The sequence below is a fragment of the Muntiacus reevesi genome, chromosome 18, assembly GCF_963930625.1.
Source record: "Muntiacus reevesi chromosome 18, mMunRee1.1, whole genome shotgun sequence".
In the NCBI taxonomy this organism is placed as follows: Eukaryota; Metazoa; Chordata; class Mammalia; order Artiodactyla; family Cervidae; genus Muntiacus; species Muntiacus reevesi.
The window spans coordinates 1,352,868-1,366,651 of NC_089266.1; the positions used below are offsets into that span (position 1 = coordinate 1,352,868).

The 13,784-nt window shown below is 55.2% G+C and overlaps 1 protein-coding gene across 1 annotated transcript in view; it reads right to left on the reverse strand.

Annotated features, from left to right (window-relative positions):
* The window catches only part of RGS9 (regulator of G protein signaling 9), a 63,414-nt gene that overhangs the window by 24,269 nt on the left and 25,361 nt on the right, over window positions 1-13,784 (reverse strand). Inside the window, exons 10-12 of the mRNA XM_065910073.1 lie at window positions 11,030-11,092; window positions 1,254-1,283; window positions 519-580 (exon numbers count right to left, since the gene is read on the reverse strand). Of these exons, the coding sequence (XP_065766145.1) occupies window positions 519-580; window positions 1,254-1,283; window positions 11,030-11,092 (155 nt within the window). The remainder of the gene's footprint in view (window positions 1-518; window positions 581-1,253; window positions 1,284-11,029; window positions 11,093-13,784) is intronic.

Below are 13,784 nucleotides of genomic sequence, written 5' to 3' on the forward strand. Positions count from 1 at the left end.
CACAGGTCCAGACACTAATGGTGTCAGAATCATGGCAATGAGGCTCCGAGACCGTGAGTCTAAAAGTATCCTACAGCCTTTGAGCCTCCTCTAATGGACTGTCCACTTGGTTTCATGAGACTGACTTTCTGGAACAGGTCAGAGTAGGAATGCCCTCTGAGAGATGGGATCAAGGCAGCCTGAATGCTTAAGAAATCAAACATTAACTTCCAGTCTCCCCCAATAGGATTTTAATCAAAGGCGAACAGTGGATGTTTATCAGTGCCGCTGAACCATACCATCTAGCCCGTGAACGCCTCCCCCTTCCGCACCCACAGACTGTCAGCGCCTCACCCGCCTGATTATCCCTCACCCGAGACCTGGAGGCCGACCCAACTTAACCCCGCGAGACTGCTTTTGCCTCTTTCCGTCTTCAGGACTCTCAAGCCAACCACGACTTGTCAAGTCCTCCTTGAGGCAGAAGTTCTCCTGCCTGACGACCTGCCAACCTCAGCAAGAGCAACAGGTTAGAGACCTACCCTCCAAGGGACACGGACGACTTCACCGTGGACCTCATCAGGGCCTGTCGGTAATACATGATCTGCAAGAGACACAGTGGTTAGACCGCCCCTCCCGGGGTGTCGCCAACGCCGACGCCCAAACGCAACTCTGAACTAGAAGCTGCTTCCCCATCCAGCACCCCATCCCGCCCCCTCAAGCCGGCCACCCAGGGCCCCAGGAATCGGGTCTGCAGCACACAGGGGACCCCAACTCCACATGAGCAGCCTTAACTCATCATGTGTTGTCTCAGAAAAGACACCACCGGGGAAAAGTGCAAGTTCCAAACCGAGACAAAGGCTTAGCATTTCCCCAGATGCCTCTGATGCACAGAAGATCTACCCTCACGGCCATCGATACCGGCCCATCTGTCCTGGGCCCTGGATAGAAGGTCTGCCCACGCAGTTAGCCCGTCACCCTGGACAGACGCTGAGCTCCTCTGACTCTAAGAGCGGGAACCAGGGTGCGGGCACCCACCCACATCCCTCAGATCTGCGCCTTCGGAGGGTGCTTCATGTCCCGCGTAGAGCTCAACCCCACGCACATCTTACAAGACATGCTTTGGCGTTCTGTGCCATCCATTACTTTGTAGACAATTGTCTGAACCTTACACATGGTTCTCATTTCATCACTGAGTGCAGAGCAGGAAGCCAAAGCACATATAATTTGTTAGAGGATTAAAAATCAGACTTCCCTGAAACTGGGAGGCTAATTACCTCTTTCCTGACAGAAACCACTGTCTGTTTCTGTAAAAACAAAGAAGCAAAAACCATTATACAGACGTCATGAAATCATCAGAGTCCAAATACCCATTTGAAACATAAAAACCCTTCCCCAAGAGAACACTGCCCATCTTTGTTTTTTTTTACTTTAAAGACAGAATTTCCCCATCACCACTTGTTCCACCCTATTCTGCACAACTGCTGGAGAATTAGATCAGTTGAGAGGTTTGGTGACAGAAGGGGGTGCTTTGCAGCTATAACTTTATCCTACTCTCCTAAAAGCCAAGATGAACCGAAGACCACACTCAGGGCTGCTCCCAATCCACCACGGTGCCTACAGAACACCCGGTGGGGGAACTAGCCACTTGGTCAGTACTCGATGTTGCAGGGAAAAGCCACGCCACCTAAAATAAAGCACACACTTCAAAGACTCAAGACCAGCCTCCAATGCAAGCTGAGCCATTAATGTGGAAGCGCTCACCTCGGGCTCCATCCTCGGTCTGGACTTTCACAGCAGAGGAAGGACGGCTCTGAGAGGAGCCCCCTGTTTAGGATCCTGGAAGCTCCCGGAAACCACTCAGATCTGCCTCCTCCTGAACCTTCCTACTACCTGACACGCGTCCCTGGTACCACATGTCTGCCCCATCCAACTCTAGGAGGCTTGGTGCAGCCGGTGCTTCCGAAACCAGGTTTCCTAGGTTTGGTGGCGTCCAAGGCCCGCCTAGTGTAACTCTGACAGGTCAAGCTGAGCATCGGCATTCCTGGCGGCTAACACCCTGCTGCCGCGTGCCACCGGGTTTGCATCTCAGGAAAAGTCCAAGGAGGACACGGTTTCCTTTAGCCGGCTGGTAAGGTAAGTCCTGGGCCAGAGCCCCGTGACAAGGAACCAAGGAGGGTCTGAGCTGGAATGGCCACATGAATCTCCTTTCTACTTTGCATCATTTTTTTTACTTCGCATCATTAAATTATTTTCATGTGATTGCTTTTCTCAGGGTGGGAAGCTAGGACAAGTGATCTCAGAAAGGCAACGTGTGACTTCCCTGGTGGTTCAGGGGAATACAGCTTCCAACGCAGGGGATGTGGCTTCGACGCCTGCTCGGGGAACTGAGGTCCCACGCGCCACAAGGCAGCTGACCACCGGCACCACAGCGAGAGTCCGCGCTCCGGGGGCCACGGCCAAACTGAGACCGGACAGAGTCAAAGAGAAAAGGTAAATGCTTTCTAACGCAGGAAGGCAGCGCTCGGGCACACCTCTCTGATTTGACCCTCATCCCCACACACACCTCCTCCTTCGTCGCACTCCTCACAACCAGAATTAGCTACTGTTTGCGCAGCTCTCTGTTTAACCCACGCATCGCCCATCAGGCACTGCTAGGAGCAGGAAGACCACGTTCATCTTCCTGAGCGTAACGAGGGGCACGGAGGAGACGCTGGCTAAACACCAGACACATGATGACGGCTGTGTGCTTGGAGGCTGAGGAAAACGGAGGTGCATTGTAAGGTGAAGAGAATATTATTCTGCTTAAAAAACTGAGAACACTCTCCAAGTGGCCCAAATATTTTGGCAATTACGCTAATTATCTGTTCCTATGCTCTCCTAACACAGGGCTGGGGGAGAAGACACACATTTCAGGTAGAAAAGGACCCCAGGGTCAGGGTGGATTTGCATTCAAATCTAATATAATCAGATGCTTCTGTTCAAGTCATGCCAAGTGGATTAAGAAGAGCACCTACTGGTTTATGCCTTCTGCTCAAAAGAGAAGCTGGACTTTTGTGTGATAATAATCAGAAAAAAATAGCTAGGTACAAAGCAATTTACACCTCTCTGAGCCCTTAGAAAGCTTAAGGGAGGGAGGTTTTATTATTCTAATTTTCGGCCAAGGAAACCAAGGTTCTGATGTCTCCTGGTGGTAACTGGCTGAACCAGGATTCAAACCCAAAGCGGAGAAGCAGGGCTTCCCTGGTGGTCCAGCGGCTAAGACTGCGCTTCCACTGCAGGGGCTCGGTTCCATCCCCGGTCAGAGAGCTAAGATCCCACATGGAGCACAGTGCGGCCAAGAGAAAACAAGAATAATAGCAAGAAAGGCTGAAAAAAGGCTGTTTGAAAACAAAAAAACCTGAGCAGTGATCCTGGAGAATCAGAAAACGGTCCGTTCTGTTCACCAGTTCCTCGCTTGCCCCTGAAGCTGAGGCTAGTGCCGAATGGAATGCCCCTGTCCAGCCACGAGACACTGCTTCATATAAAACAGATAAAGAATGAGGGCCTGCCGTGCGGCCCAGGGACCTCTCCTCAACAGTCTGTCGTGGCCCATACGGTAACAGAACCCAAAACAGAGGAGATGTGTGTGCACTGAACTGATTCACTTCGCTGTACATCTGAAGCTCTCACCACACTGAATCAGCTACACTCCAATAAACACGAAAAACAAAAAGAGAAACGCAAACCAAAAAAGAACGGAGCGCCCCGTCCAAGGGGAAGCACACCCCTGACTCACTCTTTAATCAACACTAACGACGGCAAGACACACTCCCAGCTGGAAGAGAAGTAAGCCCTGGGATCTCACACACAGCCCGGTGACCATCATTAACGACGCTGCATCACGCGCTCAGAAGTCGTGCAGAGCACAGATCTTAACTGTGACCCCACAAAGCCGCAATTACGTCAGGGGTGGAGGTGTGACCGCATTGGTGGAACTCACTTTGCCGTATCTATTCGCATCTAACCACCCACTGTACCCCTGAGATCTGCACACGTTATAACGCCAATAATATCTCACCAAGGCTGGAGCGTGGAAACGCTGACACTGGTAAAGACTGCAGCTGTACTCGGCGTGCCCAGCGGGCAGCGTCTCAGACGCCCTCCCTCGGTGCCCAGGCCCCAGGACGAGCCACTGTTTCCAGCCCTGCGCCCTGTGTGGGCAGACACGGACGAGACACGCAGTCCAGCCTGACCACGGTCTCTGGGCCCCCGGGGGGCCGGCCTCACACACCTCCAGCCACCAGCACACTCACTTCTGGTCTACTCGGCATGGTCTGACTTCGGCCTGATGCCTGTCATTTCCGGGGCCACTATCTCGGTCTTCAGGGTGTTAAACTTTTTTATATTTTAATTCCCTTCTTGACTTTACTGTCCTTTCAGGGCACTGGGCTTGCTGTGGGCTTTCTGGTTCCCCCAAACTACCAGTGATCTCCTGGAATCGGACTGCAGCGGGTTGCCTGGGGTCTAAGAGCTTGTCCATCTCCACTCTGGATCACCCGCATGGGTGTCAGCGTTTATTTCTAACTTTAAGAACTGATGTCCAGCGTGGGGTGGAGGAAGGTCCAAGAGGGAAGGGATATATGTACACATATACCTGACTCACTTCCTTGTACGGCAGAAATGCAACACTGGAAGCTACTGCACGCGTGCTAAGCCACTTCAGTCATGTCTGACTCTTTGTGACCCCATGGACTGTAGCCCACCAGGCTCCTCTGTCCGTGGGACACTCTAGGCAAGAATATTGGAGTGGGTTGTCATTTCCTTCTCCAGGGGATCTTCCCAACCCAGGGATAGAAACCACGTCTCCTGTGGCTCCTGCATCGGCAGGCAGGTTCTTTACCACTAGCGCCACCTGGGAAGCCCAACTATTAAAAGAAAAAAAATTATCATTTAAAAAAAACAACCTTCTGTCCATGGGACCTGCCTCCTCTAGGTTAACATGCAGGGAGTCTCTCTCCTGTCTGGAGAGTGTGTATCTTGGCAGTAGGAGAGCGGGTTCTGGACTTCTCTGAAAAGACAGAGAGAGAATTTGACAGGATGGGGGCCATTAAGAGTATCGACTTTCTGGGTCAGAAAGGTCAAAAGCCCGGTTCTGTCACTTCTTGGCTACCTGACTCTGGATAAGTTATCTGGCATCTGCAAGCCTCTGCTTTCTCATCTGTAAAGAGGGACAGAAAACGGGGATTGAGTGACATAATCCGGAGTGACTGGCGTGGACGGGACCCTAAGCGCTGGCTGCTGATGAGGGCTCAGATGCTTCTGCCAAGAACGCACAGGTGCCGCGCTAGCCCCGGTCAGGAGGCAAATCGGGATGCCCAGGCAATACTGGGGATACAGTCACAGCGACAGGAGGATCTGCTGTTACGTGAAATTTAAACTTAACTGGGCTTCCTGTATTTTATCTGCTAAGCCTCAAACCTATCACCATGATTATTACTGTCCATACAGAAAAGGCCACGTGTGCGTGTGCTCAGCTGCTAAGTCATGTCAGACTCTGCAACTCTGTGGACTGCAGCCCGCCAGGCTCCTCCCTCCATGGGATTCTCCAGGCAAGAATACTGGAGTGGGTTGTCATTTCCTTCTCCAGGGGATCTTCCCCACCCATGGATCAAACCTGCACCTCCTGCATTGGCAAGTGGGTTCTTTACCTCTGAGCCACCAGGGAAGCAGAAAAGGTCGTAAGAAACGTTCATGTCAATGTATGGCAAAAACCACTACAATATTGTAAAGTAATTAGCCTCCAACTAATAAAAATAAATGAAAAAAAAATACTGGAGTGGTTGCCATTTCCTTCTCCAGGGGATCTTTCCAACCCAGGGATGGAACCCGGGTCTCCCGCATTGCAGGCTGACTCTTTACCATCTGAGCCACCAGGGAAGCCCATTACACAGCACACACACGTATTTCTAGGCAATTCTAAGAAAGCCGTCTCCTGGTAAGACTAGAGACAAACACGTCTTGCACCCGGGAAGGCACGCACAAACCCCGCTGGCTCCGCAGCTGGTCCTCCCGGGGTGAAGTCACCGCTTCATACAGCCCAGGGAGGACGCGTTACAGGGGGAGCACTCCACCCAAGGGATCTTGGCATTCTCTGCATTCCTGGGATTCTGACTTGGGATTTTTCCAGAGCTGCCCAAATAGGGACACGTCCAGAGCCTGTTTACACACAGCCCTGAGACCCAGACGCAGGCTGCAGACGATGGACTCAGGCAGGAGGCCTCAAGGTCCCGCCCTGGGGTGACGGGGACTGAGGCCGGGCAACCCTGGGGAGGGCCGAGCAGGTGCCCTGGGGTCAGGCAGGCAGGCAGGCATCTGCAGAAACAGCAGTGAGGGCCGGGCAAGCCGTGGAGTGAAGCGTAAGGTGGTGAGGACCCCAGAGACGCCGGCAACACAGGCCTCGAGAGCGGAGGAAGCCAGAAACCAGGAAACCCAAGAGCTGCAGCGGTTAACGCAAAGCAGACCGGAAAAGAGAGGGGGGCAGCCAGCCGTCCAAGGAGACGAGAATCAGAGGCTGTGAGCATCGGAAGGAGTCCTTGTGCCGCAGTGTCCTTCCCGATGGGGGCAGGACTAACCGCCCGGCTTCCAGGGGACCAGGGACCTAGAGAAGGTTCTAGAACAGCAGAGCATCAAGGCAAGCACGGGCCTGCTGAGCGTAGGGCTGGGGGCCTGAGCACAGACCCTGCCATGAAGAGGGCCCCAGGCGCAGGGCCGCAGGGCGCGGTTGGGGATGTGGAGGCGGTACCGGAGGAGCAGGGGCTACGGACCCGGGAGGACCCACACGCCCGCTGGCTGGCCCAGCCTGAGCAGACGGCTCAGTCTCTCTGCAAAACGGAACTGGCGCGACCTTTCTCACCACACTGCTGGGAGAAGAGAATAAACTCCAGCAAAGCCTCCAGAAGCCGCATAGTGGACACGCCAACAGGACCCCGAGGGGGCTCGGGGCCCGTCAGCTCACACCTGGCCTCACCAGCCCCGAGAGTGTGTCCGGGACGAGCAGCCCACCCCCACGCCTGTCTCCCCAACTGTGAACACAGACGCCAGAGCTCCCGCGTCACGAGCTGCTTGCTGAGTCCGCACGGAGCCCCGGCGGGGCGAGGCACCCAGGGATGCCCCTGCCACCGCTGGTCGCACAGGAGCCAGAGGAAGACAGCTGTCTGTCCCCGGCTGGCGGGGACACACGGGGCGAGGGGTGTCGCTCGAGGAGGGCTCCTGGCCGGGGCTCTGCAGGGAACATCGCGTCCCCAGAGGCCGGAGGGGCCACCAGTGTGGACGGCGCTGCTCTCCGCAGCCGTCCACGGGGCCAGGCGGGGCGGTGGCGCTGGCGCGGGCCTGCCTCAACCACCAACAGTCAGGGCAGAGGGATGAGAAGAGACGAGCATGCAGGGGAAAACCTGGGGTGAGGGAGAACCCCCCAGATAGGGCCGAGGGTCTCGGGGCCCCACAGATCCGGTCTCCGGCAGCAGAGAGACGGTCGTGACAACAGTGAGCGCTGCTGTGCCCAGGGCCCCAAACCCCGATCCCACTCCAGACGCTTGGCATAAATGACGTCGCTCAGGCCCTGAAAGAGGCACTATCCACATTCACATTTTACAGACAAGGAAACTGAGGCTTTGAGCTCGAGAGCTTGCCTGAGCCACAGCTTGTCCGAGATCACACAACTGCAGAAGTCGGGAGCGGGCCTACCCTGATGTCAGAGCTCCCCCCGGCCCGTCACAGAACGACCTGGAGACCCTGCTGCAGTCCAGGGGAGGGCCGGCCCGGCTCCACCGCCCACAGCCAGGCTGGGGCGGGCCGCCACTCAGCCTGCTCCCCGTGGGGACAAGTGCTCTCGGCGATAAAGGGCGCCCCACCCGCCCCGGGGCGGCGGGACCAAGAGGACCCGCTCCCTGGGTCACCCCGCTCCACCAGCTCCTCCCAAGGCTGGGCGGCACCGGCGGCCACCAGCCAGAGCAGAGGCGGGGTGTCCCCCAGGGCCCCGGGCACCTGCCAACCCCAGCCTCTGTCCTCTCTCCACGGTGTTCACAGGTCTTGGGTCATTTGCTTCTGTTTACGGAAGAGAGGTCTTTCCAAGAATTTACAAATTGTCAGAAACGAGCCCTGTTCGAACCAGCACCGCGAGGCAGTCTCTGAAGCGAGGCGGAAACCCCACGCCTCTGGACACCCAGTCCCCGGACACGCTGCGCGCTCCCCACACCCTCCGCTCGGGCCGACGAGCAGGGCCCCGGCCCAGCTGCGGCAGAGGGCGCACACCGGCCCTGGGCCCGGGCGGGGGCCGGGAGGGGCCCGCGAGCAGGAGAGCTCCAGGGCTTTGTCCTTCTTAAGGCGCCGGGGCAGCCGGGTGCAGACGAGGCGGGGAGCTGGTGGGAGAGAGACAGAAAGACAGTGGGTACCCGGCTGCGAGGCCCACCGGCAGCGCGCGCCCCCCCCACCAGCGCCCCCCGCCCGGGGCACCGAGCATCCCTGACACCCCCCCCCGCCCCCGCCCCCAGCGCCCCCCGCCGCCAGCCCACCCGCCCCTGGCACCGGGCCGCAGCCTCCCCAGCCGCGGCTCGGGCTCCGGGCTTTGCCCAGACAGGGGCCCTGAGAACCCTGCCTCAGGCAGGAGGGGCTGGCCACCCCCCGGGCAGTCGCCCCACAGAGCACCCCCGTGAGGCCGCTCCCTCAGCACCTCAGCCACCCCGCCGGGGCCCGCCTCTGCCACATACAGACACACACACAATACACATGCACACAGAGACACACAGCGTGCACACACACACACATGCACACACACACACATGCACACACACCCATACAGCGCACACACACACAACACACATACATGCACACATACACAATACACATACGTGCACACATATATAGAGAGAGACACGATACACATACATACATACAGATGCACAGAGACACACATACAGCGCACATACACAAAACACACGCATACATACACACAGAGACACACATACACGTGCACACATACACACATACAGCGCACATACATACACACATGAGATACAGTGCACATGCATACATACATACACACAATACACATGCATATGCACATGCATACACAGACACATACACATATATACACAAAATACACACAGAGACACACATACAGCACACATATATACACAGAGAGACACATATACACACGATACACACACGCACACATATGATACACACATACACACAATACACATGCATATATATACACACAACACAGAGGGACACACAACACATACACACACACAGACATACATACATACACATGATACACAGAGAGACACACACATACAACACACATGCATACGCACAGACATATACACACCACACACATATAGACACAGATACACATACAATACACGTGTACACACATACACAAATACACATGCACACACACAATCCACACCCCATACACACATACACACACATACACATCCATAACACGTGCACGTGCATATACATGCACACAGAGACACACATAAATGCTCACACACATATACATATACATACATACACGCATAACATACAGAGACACATATACACATATAATGCAAACACATATACACGCATGCATATATACATAAAATACATACACATACATACAACATACACAGAGAGACATACATGTACACATGCCATACACACTTAAAGATGCAAACACAGTATACAGGTACACACATACACACATACACACAATACACACACACATGCGTGCTGTGTGGCTGGTCAGACTGAGTGACGGGCCTCCCTCCCCCAACACACAGGTTTCCAGAGCTGCCAGTCATCCATTACAAAAGCAAATTTCCCTGTTCAGTATTTTCCTTGATGATGCTGTTTCCATGGCAACCAAGCCGACAAGGCCTGGGCAATTATCTGTCATCTGACGCACGGAATGTGAAAAAGGCTGCTGACGGTGCCAAACATGTATCAAGGGAGGGGGGCTCTGAATTAGGGACAGGGGGCCCGGTGGAGTCCCCGAGGTGCCCTCTGGGTATGGACACCCTCCATGCGGACCCCGCCCAAAACCCGTATGCACTGGTGGAGGTCGCCACAGTCATGCGGAGCTCCGGGTCTCCGTGGGCAAAGAACACAAGTCAGACCTCCTGCCAGCATTTCCAGGCACTGCCAAGGCTTACAGGTGACACACGAGGCTAACGAGGCCCCTGGCTGCTTGCTGCTAAAGACAGCGGTGGACAGAAAGCAAGGGAGCCACCCACAGCTAGTTTAAGTGGAGATAGGCTGGTTTACTGGGACCCGTGTTCTCAGCCTGGACAGTCTTGGCACCCAGGGCCACCAGATGATGTCTGGAGACATTTCTGGACTGGGAGGCGTCAGGGAGAGGCTTGGGGCTACAGATATCCAGTGGGGGAGACCAGGGGTGCTGTGGAGCACCCCACAAGGCACGGGACAGCCCCACCAGAACTATCTGCCCCAAATAACTGTGCCACGCCTGGGAAACCCTAAGCAGGGTGTCCTCTGTTTCAGCAGCTTCTGAACCACATTTCCTTAAATAAAAACCCATCATAGGAAATGGTTCATCATCAGCCGTGGCCTACTGGGGAAAGGGATCTTTAAAAAAAAAAAAAAAAAAAGCAAAAGATGCGAAAGAAAGTGGAGAGATCAGGTCCTGTCGTGTGGATTGAGGTTTAAACCCAAAGTTGATTCAAGGGTTATGAGCCTGGGCCTAGTGTCTTTGAGGGGGAAGGGAATCAGTGGAAACGGTGTGCAAAAGGCCTGTTTGTGCCTCTCTGGCTGAAATGGGTTGGTAAGTTTCATCAGACTTTTAAAGAGGGAAGTGATTTAGGCATCTGAAAACCAACCATCAGACCCCACGGTGCTGGCCTCCCCTCTCTGACACCAGAGCACACAGGACTCGTCTCCCTGGCCGTCTCAGAGCGGAGGTGCCACTGCCCCACAGACGCAGACAGACACATGGACACCCGCCCAGCCTAAGGCCCCCTGACCCAGGCCCCGCCCAATGCACGCAGCAGGGACTGACCTGGTTTACCTGGTCTTCATTTGGATTAGTCACTCGGTCCAGGCCGTAGTCCAGCACGTTGTTCACTCCTGGCTGAATGAGGAAAAAAACAATGTAAGGACCACTTTAGGGAGAGTCTCCGGTGTCTGATTAACTTTGGATTCTGGCCAAGCTGCCCACCGTGAGACCAAGCTGAGGGTTGTGGCCCAGCCTTTGGTTAGCTATAGGGGTGTGAGGTTCCCCAGGTGTGTAGCGGGGTGGGGGGGTCTTCCACCACCACAGCATCCCCAGAGGAAGGGAGGGAGGATGGATGGATGGATGGATGGATGGATGGATGGATGGGTGGGTGGTGGTTGTTGTTCAGTGACTAAGTCAGATCCGACTCTCTGTGATCCACGGACTGCAGCACGCCTGGCTCCTCTGTCCACTATCTCCCAGAGTTAGCTCAGATGCATGTCCACTGAGTCAGTGATGCTATCTAACCATCTCATCCTCTGCCACCCTCTTCTCCTTTTGTCTTCAATCTTTCCCATCATCAGGGTCTTTTCTAGCGAGTTGGCTCTTCGCATCAGGTGGCCAAAACATTGGAGCTTCAGCTTCAGTCCTTCCAATGAATATTCGGGGTTGACTTCCTTTAGGATGGACTGGTTTGATCTCCTTGCAGTCCAAGGGACTGGGTGGATAGATGGATAAATAAATGGATGGGTGGATGGATGGAAGGATGGGTGGCTGGGTGGGTAGGTGGGTGGATAGACAACACCAGACTGGATCGGAGTTCATGGGATTGGCACAGGGGCCTCCCGACCGCTCTGCTCCACGGTTCACTGCTCTGGAGAGTTCAGGCTTCAGTCAAGCTCCCAGAAGTTCTGATCTGGATTCTGCTGTCTCCCAGTTGGGAGGAGGATCTTGGAAACGACTTCTCCTCTCTGCCCTGAGAACCAGAGATGACCCCTCCTGTCTGTCTGGTTCTTGTGAGGATTTAGCATGATGGACGCTCACAAGAGATGGTTGCTGTTACCAGGCAAGGCCTCGTGTTCACCCTGAGAGCCCGGTGGAGAGGCCTGGCCCAGAGCTGGTCTCCAGCTCTGCTGCCTCCACCAGGCCGCCTCCCCGGCCAGTCCTGCTCCAGCTCTGGACTCCTTCGGGCCAGCAGTTCAGGTCTTTCACTTCCTCTTTTTGTTTGGTGCAGGCAGCCATCTGGGACCTCCCATCCCAGGGAGACGGGAAAGTCTTACTCTCTCTCTCACACACACATACACACTTGACCCACACTCTCATGCAGTTTCTGGGACCCCAGAGGCAGCTGGAATGACATCACCTCAGAGCTGATGTCAGGGCACAGGAAACAGGGGCGAGGGTGGCCGTCAGCAGACGGGGAGCCGCACGGCTGCGTGCAGCCCAGGGTGGGCGCTCTGAGTGCTCCTGGAGAGTGCTCCCGGTGAGTGCTCCCGGAGACGTCTGACGGCCTGGGCTGCTGGCCTGTCAGTTGGATCGCTCCATCCCCGCCCGAGACAGACTTCAAAGCAGATGCTCCTCATCCCAACGCTCCAGGCCACCAAGAGGCTGAGAGGAGACTCAGGGACACCCTGGTCTCATCCCCAACTCCCGGTCCAGTTCCGATGGAGCAGGACAGCCGGGAGGGGGCTGGGGTGCAAGAGCGGCTTTGTCTGCTCACGTCTGTTCACATGTGCTCACATTTGCTCATGTCTGCTCACGTCTGCTCATGTCTGTTTACGTCTGCTCGCATCTTTCACATGTGCTCACGTCTGTTCACGTCTGCTCACAACTGCTCATGTCTGTTCACATGTGCTCACATCTGTTCATGTGTGTTCACATCAGTTCACGTCTACTCATGACTGCTCACATCAGTTCACGTCTACTCATGACTGCTCACATCTGTTCACGTCTGCTCATGTGTGCTCATGTCTGCTCACGTCTTTCACGTGTGCTCATGTCTGTTCACATCTGTTCACATGTGCTCATATCTGTTCATGTGTGTTCACATCTGTTCACATCTGCTCATGTCTGCTCACATCTGCTCTTTCACATCAGGCCTCGTTCTGAACACAGCTCCCCAGGGCCGTCCACGAGGGGGCAGGTACCTCTGAGCAGCAATCACACGATGCTCTAATGACCAAGGAGGTGACAAAGGCCTTGCACACCCAGTGACACCACGTGACGCTATTGTGGGAGGCAGAGGAGCTCTCCAGGAGGGAGAGAGGGGCCTCCAGCTCTAACGGGGAGTCAGCACCAGCCCTGGGGCCCTGCTCCCTCATCAGCAAAATAGGACTAACTACAGTGCCTTCCACATGGGCCGAGAGGTGACATGAGAACGTGTGCGCAGGGACGTCCCTGCTGGTCTGTGGCCAAGACTCCGTGCTCCCAATGCAAGGGCCCGGCTTCCACCCCTGGTCAGGGAGCTGGACCCCACACGCCGCAACCAAAGACCCCGCGTGCTGCAGCGAGGACCTGAGACAGCCAAAGAGAGAGAAGCTTCTTCTAAAGGAGAAAGAAATCACACAACGAGGCCTAGCACGCAGCCCAGGCCAGCACGGCATCCACACCAACGCCTTCACAGATGGAACGTCTATGGGCTGTCTGCTCTGAATCCAGAAAGAAAATGAGCAAAACGGCCAAACCCTGATGGGCACCAAGCTCAAACAGTCCAGGAGCTTGGACACCGTGGGAGACGCAGGTCACTCTGGTTCTGAGAACTCGGTTCCGGGTCAGGCACAAAAATCAAAGGAGGACAAGGAGGAACTCTGTTCTGAACACCTGACTTCGA